The following is a 23449-nucleotide window of genomic DNA, read 5'->3' on the forward strand; positions in this document are numbered from 1 at the left end:
CGACAATTGCAGCTCAGACAAAACAAGGACCAAAGGAGTCAAGGAGAACGAAACGAATTATACTGAGGATAGTATGTACACCCCGAATTTCGCCTGTTAGGCTCTTATTTTTCACAGGCCGTGTGCTTTTCTTTTTTTGACAGATGTATCAGTTTTCCGTCATGAATTCAGGCCTTTTTCATGACTTTATCTAAATTTGCTTGCCATATTATTTGCTTATTATCACTTAATGTCTGTAGGTGTTTTTCTTCTTGTTTCTGTAATTGTACTGCTTAGACTAGCTGTTTAGACTTAGAAAACCCTACTATCATGTATTTCTTATTTTTCTTTTCATATAGGCATTAGTCCAGCATTCAGATTATTTTACACCTTAATCTGTCTGCACTCTTATTTTATGTCTGTGCTGTTTTTTCTTTAGTTATCATAAACTGTATTTTATGTTTTTACTGTAGCCATATGTCAGTGTGCAGGAAGATCAGGGGTACATTTATGTGCTTCTACTGGGGATACTTGGATAAAAAATAAACAATAATTAATGGACTGAAAATGATGTCGAATAAAGTATAATCTAATAATGCATTAACATAGTTCATATAACGTATTTTTCGTTGTATTGATAACAGTTGTACGCTACATGGGAGTGAATGCAGCCTGACAGCTTAAATGTAGGGCATATTTACCATGGTATGTTGCGAGGGGCTTGCGTGTAGCTCCGCTCCCTGGTAGTGACGCAGCAGACGTCAGTTACGTCGACATGAGAGGAAGAAAGAAACACAGCTTCACAGTGCCGAGTTTTGTGACAACGGGGAAAGAAAACAATTATTCCGGCACTCTTCTGGCAGCGAGATGCTACGACGTGTTTTGTTGCCTGTAACGTAGTGTGAAGAGAAGAAGCTAGCTAGTTAGCTTAGCCACACAGTCTGACAGCCAGCGTCAGTAGCCTGTAGCTAAGTGATTACTTCCCTTTGACCAACGTTCAGGTAAGAGCTGTGTATTTCCTTCCATGCTTAAACTAGCTTTGTTTTAACTAATGGCACACTTTGTGTGAAAGGTCAAGGAAATATTAATTGTCTTGTTGACCCCTCAGCTGACTAAACTGTACATTGTTTTGTGAGTTAAGCAACAAGCACGCGGAAAGCTAACGTTGATTTTCATGCTTAGTATTTAGCTAAATCAAGCTAGATTAATGTTAGCTGCCTAAATTTAGCCTTAAACACGTAACAGTGTGAGTATTTTTCTAACCCAGTCGCAAAACTTAGTTATAAATTATGTGTAGATACCACAAAGACTGCCTGTAGCTAAATATATCGGATCAGTAACTGCCTTAGTGATAATGAGCATCAAAAACATCAGTATGTTGACTTTTTCTTTGCTCTATAAACGGATTGAATTGCGGTTATCTTCTCCGAGACAGATATTTTATTCGATTACTTATGTTTTATACTCATCGACACCCATTGCCTTGCTGGCTCGCTGTCCTTTCAGTCCATCAGTTGTGATCGTTTAGTGTCTCAGATGTAAACCAGTCTCAAATCTGATCAGTGTTTGATTGTAATCAGTTTGTGATTAGATGGCTAATGTTACATCCAAAAATGCTGTAGTCCACATGACCAAGCTTGGGATGACCTTGTATTGGTGTGGCAGGTGTCTTCCAAAACTCAAGAAGAGCTGACAGTTGTCATCTTTCAGGTAAACATTGACTTGGCAGCAAAGTGCTGAGTATGCACAATATTCATGGAGGAAAAAAATTATGATAATTTGTTCTCCCCAAAATTGTCAGTTCTGTCAGTGTATCACTAAATTGGAGGAGACTGTAGTTTTAATGAAAGTGACTAAATGTTTTGAGCTTTAACCGGCTGTTGCTTCATTATTCTAATACTATGCCTCTAAGCAAGGAAAGAAGCTGTCTTGTGATTTTACATTTTATGCATTCTTGTACAACGGTGTCATTTTTTGGCAAGCAAAGGTGTCAGCAGTGAACAAACTGGTTATAGATTATATAAACAGCTCTCAATCGGCAGCATTGGTGCAGCACTAAGTTTTGTCCTTTGCTTCTTCACAATGGTATTTGATTCTTTGTTCATTTTCAGCCTTGATTTACAAGAAATGGCAATACAAAATTGATTTATCTTTTTTTAAAAAGGGTGGGGTGACATTAAGTAAGTATTATGCTAAAGTGTTTTCCTATCTCATTTTGCTTACGATGCTTGCAGGTGTAGGCAGAAAACAGCTTACATTTTTTAGTGAAACACTTTGTCCTCTTACAGCTATCAGGCCCTGTGGCTCTCAGTAATATATGACTGGATCTTTTGATTTTAATTAAAATAAAAATCAGATTTATATGATGCATACTGCCATTTTACCAAATTGTGTGTCCCCAAGATCCCAACATGACTACTGTTTTCAGTAGTCATGACTTTTTTTGGTTTTTTCCTTACATTTCGTGAGAAGAGCCTACTAGTCACTTTCATTTTGCATTGAAACTGTGATGCTTTTTTCTGTATGTTCTTTTTTAAAGCCATTAACTTTAAGTTTTATGCTTGATAATAAATTTGGTCCTTGTGTCCTTTTAGACGAAGAAATCATGACGCAGAAAGTCAATCTGTGTTCAGTTTCCCTCGGAGTGGAGGGTATGACTTGTGGCTCCTGTGTCCAGTCCATAGAGCAGCGCATCGGGTCGCTCCCTGGAGTGATACATATAAAGGTAAACGCAGTCTTTGCAAAGACAGAGAGAAAGGGAAGAGAAAGATAATTTTTCCAACCACATAGCATCTTTTTCCATGTTGTGATGCATTTCTTAAAATCTGGTGATTTAAAATTTCTTGCTGGCACTTCCAGTTTGAAAACAGGATCTGAAATGAGTACTATGGGTGAAGTCTGTATTTTAAAATAAGGTATTGAGACAGACATTATATTTATTCATTATTGAATTAACTAAAGATTCCTGTCTGTTTAAGGCAAATGCAGTTTGATTAATCCCATAGTCATACTCCCTCAGGACTAGCTGGTCTGATATACAACCTACAAAATCAATGTAGACGTAAGAGGAAGCTAAATTGCAATAGTTGTGGTCTGCTGTTTTGTTTGTGGTGTGTTTACCCCTCAGGCTGGGGTTAAATGAGAAGATAACGTAATAGTGTGTACCAGATAGAGCTCTGCCCTTTGCAGAACAGTGACAGCAGGTCGATATGTAGTTTGTACCCACAGGAAATGTAATGTCATTTATGTCATAAGAGAATTTAGTTCCTGGGTTATTTTAAGTTAATTTTTATAGACATGATCTGGGAGGAGTGAATAGACTTTTCTTGGAACAACAGTCTTATTCCTTGCCCTCCCCCAACTCTCATTCTCAGAAAAAAAAGTTAATCCAAGGGGCAGGCATGCTCACTTATAACTAAACCCCCTCTGCGGGTTGTAACTTACAGCTCAGTCAAGTGATCCCTTCAGTGTGTCACATGTTTCCTTTTGCTTAAGAGGAAGAGTTGAGGGTCATCATGCTGACAAGCACACTGTGAGCTTACCAAGGCCATAGACTTGTTGAGGTTCATTGTTGAGACAATGTAGATTCACAGTATGGCTGTAAAAATACTATTAAACAAAAAAGGGATTGAAGGATGTGACTATGGTTACATAAAAAAAAAAGATTTTTCTTTTTACATGATCTAAATCAATTAATATGATCAACTATTTGAAACCTGAGCAAATTGGCTGGATTTCTTAAAAAAAAAGAAAAAAAAAGGATGAAGGCAGTGAGCAACTTAAAAAGAACTTACCCAATAATTAGTATAAACAAATGTTAAATTACCTGAAATTCAGAAAAAATCAAAACAAAACAAAAAAATTAAAACAAACAAACAAAAAAAACCTACAAAGAAATGAGGAAATGAGAAAAAAGGACTTAAAAATGGGATTTATTCTGTAAAATATTTTTAAATATGTATTTATGATCATTATAAAAAAAATTTTTTTTACATTTTCCCCTAGCTTTTTAAAAATATATATTTTCTAATCTATTTATTTTTGCTCAATGGATGACATTTTTTTGAGGTGTTGCTCATTGACCTTTTCCCCCATGTTTTCGAAAGAAAGCAAACCAACTCGCTCAGGATTTAAAGGTTTAAATACATGTAGAGGTGTCTGGATGCAGCACAAGAGAAGTGATGTCAATCCAATATATAATAACTCATTTGGCCGATACCGATATCAATATATCAACTTCATTCCTCACCTTATTTTAGTCATCATTAAGTCTCTTTTGTAGTGGAATTAATATCACATTATACATACTCTTATTGCGATGGCCCATAAGCAGATGGAGACATAAAATACCATTCTTTTCAGTGTCTGTAATATTTATACATTTTGCAAAATTAGAAAAATACGTCAACTTAGGGTTGATGTTTTGTAACCGTTGACAAAAATCAGTTTTGTGATATCGAGAGAAATCTGATCCGATTCTGATATTTCATTTTAAAGCCAATACCTGCCGATACCAATGACGTGCTTATATTGTCGTGCATCCCTACACACAGCTCACCAGCCTGAAGTGCTGTGTGAAAAGGCCTATATGAATACATAAATTAAACATTCACACAGAATCAATCATTTCTTCATGATCATAAATCTCTCTCTTAAAATTGACCTTTTGATCCCATACCTTGACTTTTATTTTTCAGGTTTCCTTAGAGCAGAAAAATGCAACTGTCATATTTGACCAGAGCCAACAGAGCCCAGAGTCTCTGTCAGAGGCCATCGAGGACATGGGCTTTGAATCAAGTCTATCAGACTCCAGTGCAGCCACACCCGTCTCGACAGATACCCAGCTGATCCCCACCTCAGGCCTGGCACCTGCAGCCCAACAGGAGGCTTTGGAGAAGCTATCCCAGATTCAGGGAGTGCTGGATGTCAGAGAGAGCCCAGCCCAGATGGGTTTCACTGTTACCTTTGTTCGTTCCCTGACTTCCTCACAGCAGCTGAGTGACCTGGTGGCCAGCCTAACGCCTCTGGAGATCCCGACACCCAGCAGCCCCATGGAAAAAGGCCCAGCCTTGTCCCCGTCTCACACCACAGGAGGCGGGGTGGCGCTCCTTAAGTTGAGCATTGAAGGAATGACCTGTCACTCCTGCACCACCACTATTGAAGGGAAGATTGGAAAACTGAAAGGGATTGAAAAGATCAAAGGTGATGTACTTTAACTTTTAACAAGCTTGTAGTTGTGTGTTGCTTCCGTGTCTGAGCTAACAGTGATGTTGTAACACAGCTGCTGCACTAAACTAATGTAGGATTGTTCACCACCGACAGGCTGCTCAGTGGGATTTGACGCTGACTCATGAAATCCTTCCACTGATATTGTTGTGAGGAGTGACATGTTAACTGATAGGATTATGTTTGCCAAGTACAGAGTTGTCATTGTGTGTGAGCTGGTTGTACATGCTCCCAACTGTATGTTGTTTCTATATACATTGTCCTTAATGAACATTTTCCAAATCACAAAAACTTCTATCCTCATGGCAGTTTTAAATATAGTCTTAATTTAAAGAGTACTGTGCATTACACAAGGCAGCAAATTAATTTGAATGAATCATAAAATCAATAGATTTCAGTCCTTTATTAAAATAGAAATACCATGACAACACTTCATGTGCATACATTTCAAGAATGCAAATAACAGATGAATGTGCATGTATATTTTCTATGCCTCATGTCTTTTTATGCACAGTCACATCCTTTTCCAGAGAATTTGATTTTTTTTAACACTTGATGCATTTGTATTTTTAACTTTGTCCTGTCTTGTCGTGTTTATTCTCCACAGTTGTTTTGGAGACTCAGGAAGCTACAATTGTGTACCTGCCTTACCTCATCACTGTCCAAACCATCACAGATCAGATTGCTGTGGCTGGCTTTAAGGCATTTGTCAAGTCTAAGCCTCGCCCCCTGAAGCTGTCCCCCAGTGAAATCGAACGTTTTGTTGATTCTCAAAAGACAACAGTCTCTTCGCCATCGGAGACATCAGAGGAGACCGAAATTTTCGTAGACACGACACTCACCACGCTCAGGGTGAAAGGCATGCACTGCCGTTCATGCGTGGTCAATATACAAGACAATATCTCTTCGCTGCCTGGCGTCTCTTCTGTGGTGGTCTCTCTGGAGGAGGAGAAGGCCTCCATCTGCTACGATCCTCTGAAGGTCTCTGAGGCTCAGTTGCAGAGAGCCATTGAAGCGCTGCCTCCAGGAAACTTCAAGACTGAACCCTGGGACACCTCTGGCCTTGTTTCCACATCGCCCACGCCTGCCTTACCGTCACCACAGCCTGCACGAGTGACTCAGGCCAAACCTGCTGCCTCACAGCCATGTTTTACTCAGCCTCTAGCGTCTGTAGTTAATATTCACATAGAGGGGATGACCTGCAACTCCTGTGTCCAGTCCATCGAAGGCATGATCTCCCAAAGGAAGGGGGTGATCTCAGCGCAGGTCTCTCTGGCTGATCACCAGGGGACCTTTGAGTATGATCCCCTCCTGACCACGCCAGAGGAGCTGAGGGAGGCCATAGATGACATGGGCTTTGATGCCTTCCTACCAGGTGAGAGGATAGATGGTCTGGTTGTGAGCTAATTTCTCACAAAATGAAATGGTTAAAACTGCTTTAATTTTAGTGTTTTGCCTGAAAAATTCCCTACAGGTAGTCTAAAGCTTAACTTGGGTGCCTCTGGGTGCTCCTCAGCCAGCGGGGGTAGTTTAACTCTGAGGTTAAGACATCTTAGCTAACTGCAAATTTTCCGTTTAAAAACTATAATTTGTTTTCCACAGAGACCAACTCACTGCTGCCTGCACCAAATCCAAATGTGTTAAAGTCTTCAAGTCTAGCACATGTGAAAGAGAAGGAGCCGGACAACGACCTACACAAAGAAGCCTCGCAGGGACACACCAGAGACACACACTCTAAATGCTACATCCAGATTGGAGGGATGACCTGTGCTTCATGTGTGGCAAACATCGAGAGAAACCTCAAAAACGAACCTGGTCAGTGTAAACGGCAAAATATTTCAAGATCCAGTATGTAGCATTTTGAGGCATCTATTAGCAGATACATTATTCTAACAATAGTCCTTTTTACACCGAGGTGGTGCGATGGGGCTGCTATGAAGACCCTTCCTGATGCATTTTTTTGGTTTGCACAGAACCAAACAAGGGCAGCATCATACCACTCCAGTGTGTGATTTTAGATAGCGTGCCAGCATCTTGGAATCAAAAGAAGCGTGACTGGCATGACGTGTAACACAACAGCATCGGCCTCTCGTGATATAAAACATGCGTATTGGACCGCTTTATTGACAATAACAATGACATAACTTGTCAAGGAGCTTGTCCTTTTTCAGTTAACTATGTTGTTCTCCAGGAGCGCAGAATGGAAAAATCAAACACTGACTGGAGATCATGTCAGCAGCTGTAGTTCCCCAACACGCACACAGAAGTTTCAATTCTGCTATGTCACCACTAGATGCCACTGAGTCGGACACACTGGACCTTTAGTTTCATGTCAGTGGGTATTAATTGTACCTTATTGCTTTCACCAGGAGCTAAGGAGAAAATCTTAAATATTTTGCAGGTATCTACTCAGTTTTGGTTGCACTAATGGCCAGTAAAGCAGAGGTGCGATACAACAGCGAGCTCATTGACCCTGTGAAGATAGCTGAGTGTGTGAAAGAGCTGGGCTTCACTGCTTCTGTTATGGAGGACTATGAAGGTTCAGACGGAAACCTTGAACTCGTGGTGAGTAAACGTGACATTATGTTTGTTTTGGATTAAGAAGACAGCATGCATTCAACACAGTAATTAAATTCCACAATATGAAATCCATAAATAAACATTTCAATCACTAGATGACAAGAAGCCCACGTGCAGCCTCCTTTTCAGCTGATGCAATGAGTCATGTCTGTTCCCACTTCATACCCTTTTTAAATTATTTTTTTCCCTTTCTCTACTTGACTGCTCCTCTTCACCTTCTTTCAGGTCAGAGGAATGACGTGTGCCTCTTGTGTGCACAAAATCGAATCCAGCCTTATGAGAGAAAAGGGTATTATATATGCCTCTGTTGCCTTGGCAACCAACAAAGCACATATTAAATACGATTCGGAAATTATAGGGCCACGAGACATCATCAAGCTGATTGAGGTATTGTTCCCGTTTGTTATTTAAACATTTATACAATTATTTTTAGCAATTTTTCTTTTTGCATGGTAACACCAACTGATATTGATGCAAACCAGAGAATGATTTTTTGATGTTATCTATAGTGCATTATCATAAGAGGATGAAGTTTGATCTACAGTGTGACTGTTATTTGTAGAATCTGGGCTTTGAAGCATCTTTGGTAAAGAGAGACCGCACTGCCAGTCACCTGGACCACAGCAAAGAGATCCGACAGTAAGAAGCATTTTTTTCTGTACAGCAAGAACATTTGAGAGTCCCCCATTTATGCTTTTTTATCAATTTTTATTTGTCTCCCCAACTCAGAGTGTGTTGTCAGATGTAGCTTGAATCCCTATTGTACTTAATGTTTTTGGGTTTTTTTATTGTATTTTAAATGGCAATAATTTATCTGACTTACTCCTCAGAAAACAGTTCTTACTTTAGATCAGGCAGCTGCTAAAAATGGTTGTACATTACCGAATAGATTCTGTTATTACAGCACACAGCTTCTCTGGAGCTCCTTATAGCTTTTTTTTTTTTAAAAAACAAAGGTTTTTATATCATAATATAGCTTCCCAGAAGTGTTCCAGAATCAAAATCAGAAATATTTTGTAGTTAGTCAAGCAAACTAACTGATTGAGGCAGTGGCGGACCAGCAGCTCTTTGTGTACTGCAAAGTGGAAATACTGTTATTGTCAATATTCCCCATCAGAAAAAGCTGACAGCACAGTAAAGCGGTAAAAATATTACACTGACTATTTCTTAAACAACTCCACTTCAAAAAATCCAAACTAACCTTTCAGTTAACCAACCTTTTCAGTTATTTTTATTATTTATTTTCAGTTCTCGCCGCTCTAACCTGTCACTGCTTTTTTTTTTATGAATAGCTGAGTGGCTGTTTTCATTTAAAAAACCTGGAAAAGAGCGTAGATTGACTCACCCTTCAAGATCTGTCTAAAAGATCAGACACACCAAACTAGCATCAAATAACTAACAGCGAAGAAAGCCAACTGTTGCTCTGCCTCACATCGCCTTTGTCTTGACCAAAAAGTTGCACACTAACGCACCACAACGTTCTGCATTTGCATTCGAGGAAACAACTCTCCATACCAGCAGATAGCAGTCATCTGTAATCGTCATCCAAACAGGGAAACCAGAAGGCTATCTGTTTAAGAGCTCAATGGCTAAAGACAAAGAATCTGAACTAATACAACAAGTTTGTTCGAACATAAGCCCGTCCTGAATGTAGCTCTTTATTTACTAATTTCCGTTTCTCTTCTCTTGCGCTGAACTGAACGGCCAATCAGAGTGATTTCATTCATCAAAGCTCTCCGCTTTCTCCGACACTGATTCAACATGCTGAATTGGCTAAAAAAAAAAGCATACAAAGACTGATTTGACCCAACAGTGCAGGACTAGGGCCACATGCACAGTCGACTGTCTGCTTGGTGTGTCAGGGCCTTTAGGCCACAAAGAGTTTCATGTCAACTTAGAGATCTCTGGTTGGGGAACAATGATTTGAAACATAAGTATGTAAACATAGTATTGATTAAAGCTCATAAGGGTCATGGTTATGGTTCAGTTTTTATCTACTATTTATATCATGCAATCATACTGGCTGACTGTAGCATACTGTATTAATGTGGATCTGTTCAGTGTACTCTATACTGTATATGCAGTGCTTGTGGTCCGATGTCTGGTGCAGTGATGAATAATATCCATGTAAATTTGCTTTTCCCTGCTGTAAGGAAAGTTAAAACACTAACACACGACTGTCTCTGCTCTCTAAGGTGGAGGAAATCTTTCCTGGTGAGCTTGATTTTCTGTGTGCCTGTGATGGGCATGATGACCTACATGATTATCATGGACCACCAGATGAACGCTTCACATCGACACAACGCCACAGTGGAGGACCGCAACCACTACCACTCCACCATGTTCCTGGAGAGACAGCTGCTCCCAGGCCTCTCCATCATGAACCTCCTCTCCTTCCTCTTCTGTGTGCCTGTGCAGGTAAATCAGTGGGATTAACTGCACTTCCAAGAAATTTGACTTGCAAATTTCAGCAAAACATACAGATTTAAACTTTGACAGAGGCACTTATTTCGGAGAGGGGATGGACTTTGAATTACATTTTGTGTTTTAGTGAATACAAGCTTTTCTGTTTTTCCTCTCTTTAGTTCATTGGAGGTCGCTACTTCTACATTCAAGCCTACAAAGCCGTCAAACACAGATCTGCAAACATGGATGTGCTTATAGTCCTGGCTACCTCAATAGCCTTCACATACTCACTGGTTGTCCTAATAGTGGCCATGGTGGAGAAGGCAAAAGTCAACCCTATCACGTTCTTTGACACGCCACCAATGCTGTTTGTCTTCATCTCCCTGGGACGCTGGCTAGAACAGATAGCCAAGGTTTTGCTCTTTAAAAATATCAACGACATTAAATGTAGCACCTCAAATTAATGTATTAAGTCACTTTAAAATCTTCTTCTTCCACCCAGAGCAAAACATCTGAGGCTTTGTCGAAGCTGATGTCTCTACAAGCCACGGAGGCCACAGTGGTTACTCTCGGCAGTGACAAGTCCATTCTCAGGTACTCGTTCTCTGTGCCTATTTTGTTTACGAGAACCTTTCATATCTTTATTTGGTTTTAGATTACAGCATATCTAAATGTTTGCTGTGTAAATGTCAGTAAAAGGTCTAATGTGACATAACAAAGACTGCAAGTGATTTTCCACCTAAAGAATAGCACAAATATTTGTAAATTCCAGCTGGGGTTCAGATTTAATGTCCAGTTTTAATTTTTAGCTATCTAAAAACACCACTATTCATCCATAAAAAAAAATCAAATAAAAGAAAATAAAAGGGAAATAAAAGAGCAAATGTCTAGCATTATATCGACAAGGGCTGTACAATTTTAAAAATAAATAAAATTGCAGTTTTAACTGGTATTACATGATTTGTGATATTACAGAGAATGATCATTTTAACATAATTATTCTGCTTTTTCTTGGGAAAAAAAAAAGATTATGGTGTGATTTTGGCAGGGATCTGCATCAAACAAAGATCTTTTCTTGGCTCTGACTATGATGTGTAAGCCAGCACATCTCTGCAGCACAATTTAAAATGGTTTTGTGATGCACATGTAGCCATGTAGAAATCTGCGATTTCAAAATTACAGTAGGTCATATTTCAACTTTGATAAAAATGTATTTTAATTGTTCAGCCCTTGTTTTTGCGTTGTGTAATTTCCAACACTAACATTATGTGACACTGGTGTGTGTTGCAGTGAGGAGCAGGTGGATGTTGAGCTGGTGCAGAGAGGCGATGTGGTGAAAGTCGTTCCTGGAGGGAAGTTTCCAGTCGATGGGAGGGTCATCGAGGGGCACTCAATGGCCGACGAGTCTCTGATCACAGGTTGGTCATACTGAATAAGGGACCAAGTATCTATTAATGTTGACAGAGGGCTCACTGTTGTTATTAGTGGCAATAAAATGCTATAATCTAGATATGTGTAATGCGGTTGTCATATTTTTTTTCATTCCTCAACCTCTGGTGAGAAGGCCGGTGGGGATGAGGGAGTGGGGTGGTGCGGGTTCGTTGTTTGAATGACTTGTAATGACTCTTAAAATGCCAATAAAATATGTTCATTAAAAAAAATGCTAAAATCTAAGTACTCAGATTAAGTGAGCAATGTTGACTCAGTTTACCAAAATAATTATGTGCCCTAATTAGTCACATAGTATCGGTATACAATCAGAGAATGATGTTAGAATATGGACAAATAAATCCATGGTTGTTGTTTGAATTGTTATTTTTGCCTCAGCTGCAGTATTTGCTGCAGACATCCGGTTCCTGTTTTCCGTTGTGTTTTCTCACCAGCTGTTGCTTTGTGACTCCAGGTGAGGCCATGCCGGTGACTAAGAAGCCCGGGAGCTCTGTGATTGCAGGCTCCATTAACCAAAATGGCTCTCTGCTCGTCAGCGCTACACATGTTGGCATGGACACCACGCTGTCTCAGATTGTCAAACTAGTGGAGGAGGCTCAGACTTCAAAGGTGAGTCATGTGGTTTGAGATCTGCACTGTCTACCTGCTCGGATGGTAGTTTCTCAGGTGTTTAACTCTGACCTTTCATTTTTAGGCACCCATCCAGCAGTATGCTGATAAGATCAGTGGCTACTTTGTGCCCTTCATTGTTGGCATATCCTTTCTTACGCTGATCGCCTGGATTGTCATTGGGTTTTTAGACTTCTCTCTAGTGGAGAAATACTTCCCTGTGAGTCTCCTTTTTCAATCTTCTCACTGAGTTTACCTTTTTCTCCAGTATATCATCAGGAAATTACAACCACATCTAAAAATTAAACATGACTGAATGTACCTGCTTTGCCACTGCATTTGATGTTTTTCCTTTTTGCTATTTAGCTTTTTTTTGCCCTCACTGATGGTTTAAATATGCAAGTCCATTTCCGCCAGTGTGATGCAAAAAAGATCGATTAACTATCCCAAAATAATGAGAACCTTTCTCAAGCAATGACTTACTTATCTGAAAATAATTGTATTGCAAAACAAAGAGAAGGTTTGCCAAAATGACATATTATCTCAAAAGAATGACTTTCTTTTGCAAAACCACGAGAAACTCTTTTAAAACAGTGACTTACTTATCTCAAAACAATGATATATTATTGCAAAATGAGAAACTTTCCCAAAATAATGACTTAGTCATCGCAAAATAACGACTAGCCTATCAAGAGAAACATCTCAAAATACTGACTCCAAAAAATGATTTCCTTTCCAAAAATCATGAGAAACTTTCTCTAAAAACTCCTTAGTATCTCAGAATGACTTACCTCAAAATAAATATATAGTATTGCAACATTATAACATTTCAAAACGAGTTAGTATCTCAGAATAATGACTTAGATTCCCAACATCCCAACATGAGAATTTTTGTCTCTAAATAATGACTATTTCAGAATAATGGCTTAGTGCTTCAAAATAAAGACAAGACAATACTAAGCCGTTATTTTGAGAACATTTTTTTTAGATACAAAGTTATTATTTTGATAGGGTCTCTTATTGTGCTACATTACTCAGTCATTATTTTGTAATAGTCATTATTTTAAAACATTTCTCATTATTGTTTTGAGATAATAAGTTTTATTTTGAAATAGTTTCGTATTGTGCTGTGATGCACAGTCATTATTTGGAGATATTCTGAGAGTTTTTCATTAAAATGATTTATAGGATTTTTTTGTCATCGCACTGGTGGACATGAGCCTCCATATATTAAAGTAATTTGTATTTTCTGTGAAATAAAAGCTAACAGCCCCATTTCCCCCCCTGTAGGGTTACGACAAGAGCATTTCCAGGGCCGAGGCAGTGATTCGATTTGCCTTCCAGGCCTCCATAACAGTGTTATGCATCGCATGTCCCTGTTCCCTCGGCTTAGCAACCCCGACAGCTGTCATGGTGGGCACAGGGGTCGGAGCCCAAAATGGCATCCTGATAAAGGGAGGAGAGCCACTCGAGATGGCACATAAGGTGTGTTATTGATGATATTATGACACTCAAATTATGTAACGCCAATTATGTAACAGACCAACTGTCAGTTTAAACACATTAGTCACATATTACTCATATTAAATACTGTTAAAATATTAAAAATTTATCCTGATAATGTTGTGTTTTGATTAATGTCCTATCTCTGTTTATTGTCAGGTCCAGTCAGTGGTGTTTGATAAGACTGGGACCATCACATATGGTGCCCCGAAGGTTATCCAAGTCAAGATAGTTGTGGAGGGGAACAAGATGCCTCGTTCCCGACTGCTGGCCATCGTGGGCACAGCTGAGAACAACAGTGAACACCCTCTAGGAGCAGCTATCACCAAATACTGCAAACAGGTTGGTCCCTACCTCAAATGTAACCTCCACGTTCCACTTTGGATAAAGTCTCAGATCCTCCACGTGAATCCTCCGTATGATCGTGTCTTTAAACTTCCATTGTTCTCTGTGTGAAGGAGCTAGGCACAGAGTCTCTTGGCGCATGCACTGACTTTCAGGCGGTGCCAGGCTGTGGCATCCGTTGTCAGGTCAGCAACACAGAGACACTGCTGAAACAGGCCGACAGCGACAGCGAGGACAACAACCAGCGCAACAGTGTCCTCGTCCAGATCAGTGACACCCTGACGTCCACCAGCTCCCATCCACTCATCATGGACCCACAGCCACTTAGTATGTTTGGAAACATATTGTTTAATTAACAGAAGTACTGAATTATTTTTATCAGTCCTTAGATTATGAATTTAGGTAGTGACACAGTTGCAGTTAATGTTTCCTTACTTTGTCAAACCCAAATGATCTCTCTCTTTATAGGCCTCGTCCACACAGCCGCCTACGTTGTCCTGATCGGTAATAGAGAGTGGATGAGGAGGAACTGCCTGCAGATCAGACCAGATATAGATGAAGCCATGACTGAGCATGAGCGCAGAGGACGCACTGCTGTTCTAGTAGCTGTGGACAGTGAGTAGTACTGTCGAACATGAAATGTAGCCTTTTATCTGTGTGCTATCACATCCTGGCTGACTGCTGAGGCTACATCCACACTAATGTGTTTTCTGTGTACACATGAGTGTTTTAACACTGATTTAAGAATTAACAACCCTGAAAAAGCATATAGTCATCATCCCCGCAGATCCTTATTATTGTAAAGTTAAATTGTTATCAAAATGTCTTAAATCAAACTTTCAAAACCCTTTAAAAAATTGGGGAAATGAGGAGTAGGATTTTGTAAATTGTTTTTTTTTTCTGATTTTGCATTGTAAAATCTCAGAATAACTGGTGACTTCTATTTTTTGTTAAATAATTTACCAAATTCTTCTTCTGAAACTCAGATAGGAATCCAGTGGAATCTCACATGCAGAGTAAATGACACAAAGTCGCCAAGAAAAACGGCCAGCAAATGCTGTGTACTTCTCACTCACCCAGCTGTGATTTTGTCTTTAGTGCATCACACCCATCGTCAGTGACAAGTGTTGGGTGTCATATTGTGGCTTTATGTCACCGGCTTCCATTGAAAAACTGTTGTAACCTGTTGTTGTGCCGCTCATAGTGTAAACCAGTCTATGGTGTGAACTCATCAGCAGGCAGCAGAAAAAAAAGGGAGTCATTACAAAGCAAATATGGCGACATATTAGAGCAGTACCAGCAGCATGGGGGCAGCAGCGTTTCCCAAAAGTCTCTGTTTTAGGCGATCAGAAAATGCTGGAGCAATGTGGACATAAATGTAACCAACGTTATTTTTCAAAACAAAAAGGTATAAGTGTGTATGTGGCCTAAGAGTTAGGTTCTTGTCTACAGCTCAGGTAGAGGGAATAAGTTGTCTTCTTATTGTTAAGCATTTTCTTTTGTGCGTAGATTTGCTGTGTGCCATGATAGCCATAGCAGACACAGTGAAGCCAGAGGCCGAGCTGGCTGTCCAAACTCTGACCAGCATGGGTTTGGAAGTTGTGCTGATGACCGGAGACAACAGCAAGACCGCAAGAGCCATTGCTGCTCAGGTATGAACAGAGAGGAGACAGCATTAGTAATGTTGACATAAATATTTACAACTAAAAGTAAAAAGATATAATCACAATAAAGTTTTATATCACTGTCATATTGCTCAGGTCGACTGTGTTATTGCTCATGTGTGTCTGAGCCTGTCGGCCTCTCTGCCTCTCTCACAGGTGGGTATCAGGAAGGTGTTTGCAGAGGTGCTGCCCTCCCACAAGGTGGCCAAGGTGGAGCAACTGCAGCAGGCAGGAAAGAGAGTAGCCATGGTGGGCGACGGTGTCAACGACTCTCCTGCCCTGGCCATGGCTGATGTGGGCATCGCCATAGGAACCGGGACAGATGTGGCCATAGAGGCAGCAGATGTGGTGTTGATCAGGGTGAGAACTCGAGCCTGGAGGATTTGTTTTGTCATGAATCTGTCATGAATGAATGTCTCTGGTATGCAGACTGGCTGTTTTATTACATCAAAACATCAAACGTGACATATCTGCCCTGCAGAACAGATGCAGTGTGAAACACAGGATCTGAACCCGCACAGTATGCAACACTGTATCATGATACCAAAGTCTAATACAAGTGAATCTGCAGCGTGCCATATTTTGGAAGATACATGTCACAGTACCTGTGTGACTTAAGAGAGTAACATTCATTTCCATTTTAAAAGTACAGTAACTTAAAATACAGTACAGTTGTTATGTAATAATTATATTTATTCACTGTATTGTGAAGTGCTTTATATTTTGTATCACTTAAGTTGTCTTAAAATCAGCAGTGTGTAACAAATGACAGTCTGTTATTTTTTTCTTGCATGCCTCTGCGGTGACCAAAGAATCCAAAAACGGTGAAAATTCTCAAAGTAAATGAGGGCCATGTTTAACAACAGCAAAACTATATCAAAACATCTGTTTACCAGCCCACACACACAAGTCCTGCAGTATAATCCAAGTCTCATTTTTCCAACCATTTTTTTTAACATATTTCCACATAAACCGTTCTTGTGGACAGTATGTTAAATAGTAAGGGTTTAGTGGAAATGTGTTTTTGAGGTACTGGGCATATTGGATTATACTGCACGAGTCGTGTGAGAGTTAACAGAAGATCAAGAATTTTCGACTTTTGTGGATTCTTTTGTCACCATGGAGGCATGAAGAAACACACTGTTAGTTATTGATATAAAAATTGTGTGGGTAAGGTATTCCTTAAACCTATAATAAATAAAGATGGTGCCTTATTAAATTAAAGGTGTTAGCCTCTGTAGATTTAACTTGTATTGTGCTTTTAATTTATTAAGCAACATTTATCTGATGTGACTCATGATTTAATCTCTTTTTTTTTTTCGATCTTGTCTGCAGAATGACCTCCTGGATGTGGTTGGCAGCATCGACCTCTCTAAAAAAACTGTGAAGAGAATCAGGATCAACTTTGTCTTTGCTCTTATCTACAACCTGGTTGGCATTCCTATTGCTGCTGGTACGTGACTGAAAAAGATTTAATCAAATGATGCCATCACATTTCCGGGGATCCTTGCAATAATCTTGACTGCAGCACTAATGTAAACGGTTTCTGTTCAAAGGTGTATTCCTGCCAATTGGCCTGGTGTTGCAGCCCTGGATGGGCTCTGCTGCGATGGCGCTGTCATCCGTCTCTGTGGTTTTGTCCTCCCTTCTACTCAAATGGTAATGAGATATGTCAAGCTTTGTTGTGGCCTTTTTTTTTGTTGGTGTGTTTTGTTTTTCTCCCTTTTGATTCTAATAATCTAAAACCATTTTTCAATCACTTTCTATTTCCATCTCCACTTTTTCCCTGGTGTTTAGTTACACCAAGCCCAGTGCTGAGAAGTTGGAGGCCAGACTGGGTAACAGCAGGCGGCAGGGCAGCCTTTCTGATGTCAGTGTCCACATCGGCATGGGTGAGATGCGTCGTCCCTCCCCCAGACTCAGCCTCCTGGACCGCATTGTGAACTACAGCCGTGCCTCCATCAACTCCCTGCGCTCTGACAAGCACTCTCTCAACAGCTTGGTGCTCAGTGAGCCCGACAAACACTCACTGCTGGTGGGGGAGGCGCTGTGTGAGGAGGAGTTTTGCTGAAAAAGTCACATGGGCCGGCAACGACTGTTATATACTTAAGTAGACGGTCATTTATTCAAGGCTAGGCCAAGCTGAAAGGGTTACACTGAATAATGGCCCATCCATCTGCTGTAGGTGCCTCAGGGCAGCACTTTTGACTTGAAAAAAAGCTTACATGCCCCCGGTTTTCTTTTATCGCAACCAGCTGATCACGTGCATTTCAGAGCGTGAGAGGGCAATTTTCTCTCCCTCAGTTGCAGACTATCTTTTGTTGAGGTTGCTGCCCTCGGGCACACTCTTCAACCAACCCTGAGACACTCTCTGCGTGTCGGGGGGCATGAAGCATCTTCGGAGCCTTGAAGCAGGTGTCCACATGCAGGAAGCAGAGTGACGACGAGCTCTGCCACTGTGGTCACCAGCCAGTACAATCTCAAACACTTATCCAAAGACATTTGAACAGTGGTGCCCTGTGTAAGAGTGGACACCACTGAGATATATTTTAACTAATTTCCTTAAACGGAAAATTATAATAACACTGTTGTATTATTCTGTTTCAGAGTATTTATATTAGCCTTATTTATCTTTTTTTTCATTATATCCTTTGTGAAAAAAAATGAAGTTGTTGAATCCAAATGCCAATTTTCACTTTCAATCTCCCAAAATGTGTAATAACTGAGTAAGGTAAAATGTACTCAGTCAATCAAAGAGGTCTTGAAACTTGCTGAAAACAGATTTTTGTGCAGAGTGCTAATGGAGTGAGCTGTAAATGTCATTGTTCCCGAAGTGCCAATTGAAGTGCCGCCTTGGCAAAGTCCAACACATTCCAAAGATAGCAGTGTACAGAGGTTACCTTGGACTTAATGTGCACAAAGTGTGAACACAGATTAGGTCATCGACTCACAGCAGAGGCTGTGAGTGGTGGCGCCAACTATAGAAGTCTCTTGTCAGAGGTTTCTGTAGTTGTGTCGACCCTCTGCATCTTTGGTTAATGATACAAGATGACTGTCAATGAATGTGAACATTATTCGCTGTTAAACAGAAATTGTTACATGGATGACTTTGTGCTTGAATTACTTTGTTTGCTCGTTGCAAAATGAAGGGTTTGTGTTGTGATGCAGGTTTTTAAGAAAACCAGGCCTTTTTCATCAGAGACTTTTTGACTTGTCTTAACAGGAAAAACACTAGTGTAGATAATAAAATAAATGGTGGCCGATGATCTGCAACCCCATAATTCCAACACCTCTGAAGACTACTGCAGACAGAAAAAATTAGCAGATTACGATTGGGTTTGGTTTTGAGTTGGGCTGCACAATTGAAATTTGAAATACTAGGAAAATTGCAGTATGGCCACATGCAATATCCAGATTGCAGGAGATGCAGTTTTTTGAGAAAGGTTAAATTTGTCACAATAAAGCATTATAAATGAATCTATTCCAGATGTAAGGGAACGCACATGAAAAAGTAAATTGTGATCATATTTGCTTTGGGGGTTTTTTCAATAAAAATAAAACGTAAAAGAGGCCTATTACACTAAAATCACAACTTGTATCACAGTCTGTCAAAAGATTTGCAATTTTTTTTTTATTTATTTATTTTTTTTTATTTTGCATATCCTGCAGGCCTAATTATCGGTTCACTTCTCACAAGTAAAAATGTCTGCTGTGAAAAAGGCCCATTGTAAATGTGTTTGTGTTCTGTCGTCACTCTTGACAAGATGTTACTGTCTCCAGGAATTTCTTTACATGGTGCAACTCTTTGCTGTTTTTTTATGTGATTCACACTGTTGCACTTGATCAAAGACACATCAGGATCAGCAGACTAAACAGAGCTGCGTCTCAGCAGTTCCACCAAACAAGTTACTGAGAGACAAATGTTGATTAAGTAGATTGTTTCTTAACAATCACATTGTACAGGTTGTAGAATTGAGATCTCACCTTACAATTGTAGAAGGCTCTTGTGAAACTGCTTTATTTTTTCTCCTGGTAAGATACTACAAAGATTTTCTGCATTTCTATCTGCTTTGTCAAATCAGAAGATAATTACTACAGTCAAGTTACTTCTGGAGATGTTAATTTTTGATGATGAAAAGAGCCATCAGTTTGTCCTGCCACTTTCCCATCACATATTAGCTTCTGTAGCTGTCACAGCTCGCTGAGTGCAATCATGCCAATCTGTTGTTTTTGTGCACTGCTTTGTAAAGACGTCCATAGGGCTTCAGATCTGTGTGAGCCAGTCCATGTTTGCTGTCTTTCATCCTTCCTCTGAACATTATGTGCCTTGGAATAAAATGCTTTTGTAACGTCGCTCGGCTCTGTCCACTTTCACCAGAAGATGGTGCTGTGGAGCCGTCAGCCAAAACATGCAACAAACACCAGTTACAAGATTTCATCAATTTTATTTCATCCAGTTAGTCTAAACATCACATCACCCCAGTGTACTGCAAAACAAATACAGTTTTTTGTCATAATATTTCTTTAAAATAATTATTTTAATCAATGCAAACTGTAAATGACTTCTTCCCATTGAATCGCTTTGTATCGCTTTGGCTGTAGTGACACCACATCTGATTTGGTAGATTGAAGCTTAACATATTAGGTAGTTAATTTAATATTTTAGATCACTTTAATGGGGAATTAGTTCTCATTAGATGCAGTCAGAGGGACAACGTCTACCAAAAGCTGAGTTTACTCCGTAATTGATCAAGAATGAACTGAAATTGCTTTTATGTTCAGGGAACTGAACAGGTTTAATATGTTTTTTTTTTTTAAATGTGCAGCATTTGTAATCTGTCACAACATTGTGCTTTTAAGGACTAAAACACCTGTATTTGGAAAAAATGCTACATTCAGTTAACCTTTAACACTAGAATAACAAACTTCACTTCAAACCAGCTAGGGAACAGCTCCGACTCCGACACATCTCTCTGGAAACACCGACGATCTAAAGTAAACTTACTTATACAGCAATATATGTCAGTAGATTTACAGTATATTAAACATTAAACACCTTACAGAAATTACACACCATGGTGAGCAAAAGATGCAATGAAATCAAATCATTGTTCACAAGCATTTTTGAATGGATTTCAAATGTAAACATTTGCATTACTTAAACCAAATGATTTTAACACACAATGGAATCTAAAATAATTTTTAAAGTTTAAAAATGAGGATAGGTTTGTTAAATGCTGCTTGTTGGTTTTGTCGCTTCAAGTCCACCTTTTTTTAATCTTGCCCCTGATTTTAAAATATCCACTGATAAATCTAGCATGTGGCTGTACCGTCTCCTTGAACTCTAGCTGTTATTTAAACACAAAGTCATCATTTTTATACATCAGCAGGCCCACACAGCACAGTTTGCACCAACTGTGTCCAAACATACCAGACGAGCATTATCATCTGAATACTGACAGCAGGTACAGAACAAAAGTTACAACATCAGGCTGCACCTGCTTTATCTCTGTGACGGTGGGTGCTGATACGTGTGCAATAAATAATGCGTGCATGTTTCTCACTTTAACGGCAACATAATGAAATACTGAGCAGGGAGGTTGTTAACGATCCAAGATTTTAGCTGGGAACTCACCACGCTGAGGTCAAAGTAATTCTGTATGACAAGTTGATAACAGTAAATGTCATATTTAAAACATATATTGGTTAGATGGATCTCTCTGTATATAATCCTTGCCTCAAAAAATACTATCTTGTGAAAGTTTTTGTCATTTTTTCCAAGTATTGACATCCATATCTACTATATGTATATATAAATATACTTTAATACTTCAAAACATAGGATAAAACTGCCATAAATCTAAAATGTGTCTCTTTGTGCGGTAATAATCAAGTCTGTGTAAGGCATGAATGAGTTGGTGAATTTTGGTGGTAAGTATGGTGATCACAAAATCCTGGATTCAGGGTTCCCACAATTTTTTTACCAGCTAATGTTCAAAGCTTTCCCATAACTCAAGATTACGTTGGAGATGACAGTCTGACTGCAGCAGCCTCCATTCAAGTTAATGCTATCCATCAGAAGTAACTGTCACCAGCATCATTTATTTATTCAGCACACTGACAGTGAACGGTCCGTGTAATGCTGATCAATCTTCCATGTAAAAAAAACTGTTAAAAAACAGTACACTGAATCCAGTTTTTCTAAAACCGTGTTTCTTGTTTGACAAATCAATGTATGATAAAGATGTTTTTTATTTCATTTTTGGATGTTGCATAGAGAAATGGAAATTTTAAAAATAGGAAATAAAAGAGCTTTTGTGGAAAATAAATTCCCCTTTATTTTGACACTTTTCCTCACTTGCCTCACTTCCTTTACCTCACTTCCTTTCCTCAACACTGATTGTTTCCTTTCACTCTCTGCTCTCAGTTACCTGATTGAGTTCACCTGTTTATTGTCTGTTGTCTATTTAAACTCTGCTCACCCTTTCCCTCATCTCTCCATCATCACATGGGTTGATAGTGCTGGTAAGCAGAGTTTATCCTTTATCCTGATTAAGAGAACTTTGTTTCATTTTGTGTTTGCTACCCCCTTTATGTTCCAATAAACCGAAAAGTAAACATTCAAGTCTGATGCATTCTGACTGAATGTGATATGAATGTGATAGCACATCTCTCCCTCTGAACCTCCTCAGCTTTTACTTCTGTGGGTGTGGCTCTAAAATCTGTACAGTAGTACACAGGTTTTTAGAGCCCTAAATTAGGCCTGTTAGATTAATTAAACATTGATCTGACAAATAAAAAAAATACAATTTTAAAAAACTGAGTTCAATTTACCAGTTTTCCAGTTTTGTTTTTGAATGGAAAATAGAACGTGTGAGTACCACACAGACTGGATATTTACGTATCTTACGTGTGAGGGATCTCAGTGTGGAGGCCTTGGTTAACCGCCTGTTTCTCTCCTGATGTGACGTCGTGCTTCTTCCCCCAAAAGGGGGCGTGGTCTACACAATGACACTATGCCAGTCTGGTCTGTGGTCATCACATGACATTAGTGACAGTGGTGTGTCCATACTTTTTTTAACGGAGATGTCCCAAGTAGGGCACCGACTTATGGAGGGTGGCACGAAGTACGAGCACTGCTGCGGGCAGCGTCGACTGTGTCGCCATAGCAACAGAGTGACACCACATAAGTGTAAAATTACTTTCTGCTCTCCGCTCCAAATAAAAACACTTCTTCTTCCTTTTCTGTGGCTTTTTGGCAGGCTAGACACAACTCTGGCACAATAATGCCTTTCAGGTTTAAGACTGAATTGCACCTATAAACAAAAATGGATAAAGAGCCTTCATAATTGGGTGGCACCTGGACACGCCCCTGACTAGTGCCGTTTCAACAGCAGCGCAGTATTTGACTTCACATTAGTAGCTTACGGAACATATTTTAGGTAACATAGAACTTGCTTGGGTATTTTGGAAATTTATTTTTAAAAATATCCAAATCAATGTATATTTCTTCCAGAGCATTCTGTTAATCTGGATCCAAATCCAGGCCTGGAAAACAGTTTTTTTTTTTATTTTGTTTTTTTTCGATAACTTTTAACAGGAATCTCATGACGGTGGGAACCCTGTAGATTAACTATTGCAGATGAAGACTGGTGAAGGTCAGTGAGAACCAGTGAGTTTTGCTAAAA

At 39.5% G+C, this 23449-nt stretch overlaps 1 protein-coding gene across 1 annotated transcript; it reads left to right on the forward strand.

Moving 5' to 3' along the window:
• The first annotated feature begins 746 nt into the window (after positions 1-746).
• Positions 747-23231, forward strand: atp7a (ATPase copper transporting alpha). Its single transcript, XM_042493308.1, has 23 exons — positions 747-980; positions 2574-2704; positions 4677-5181; positions 5813-6580; positions 6808-7020; positions 7607-7770; positions 8011-8172; positions 8348-8424; positions 9981-10203; positions 10371-10604; positions 10694-10785; positions 11482-11609; positions 12095-12249; positions 12335-12469; positions 13540-13734; positions 13912-14094; positions 14211-14424; positions 14566-14712; positions 15607-15749; positions 15918-16121; positions 17097-17214; positions 17318-17420; positions 17559-23231. The coding sequence occupies exons 2-23, from the start codon at positions 2585-2587 to the stop codon at positions 17830-17832; spliced, it is 4557 nt and encodes a 1518-aa protein (XP_042349242.1). The 5' UTR covers positions 747-980; positions 2574-2584; the 3' UTR covers positions 17833-23231.
• The last annotated feature ends 218 nt before the right edge of the window (positions 23232-23449 follow it).

The sequence above is a fragment of the Plectropomus leopardus genome, chromosome 9 (assembly GCF_008729295.1).
Source record: "Plectropomus leopardus isolate mb chromosome 9, YSFRI_Pleo_2.0, whole genome shotgun sequence".
Lineage (NCBI taxonomy): Eukaryota > Metazoa > Chordata > Actinopteri > Perciformes > Serranidae > Plectropomus > Plectropomus leopardus.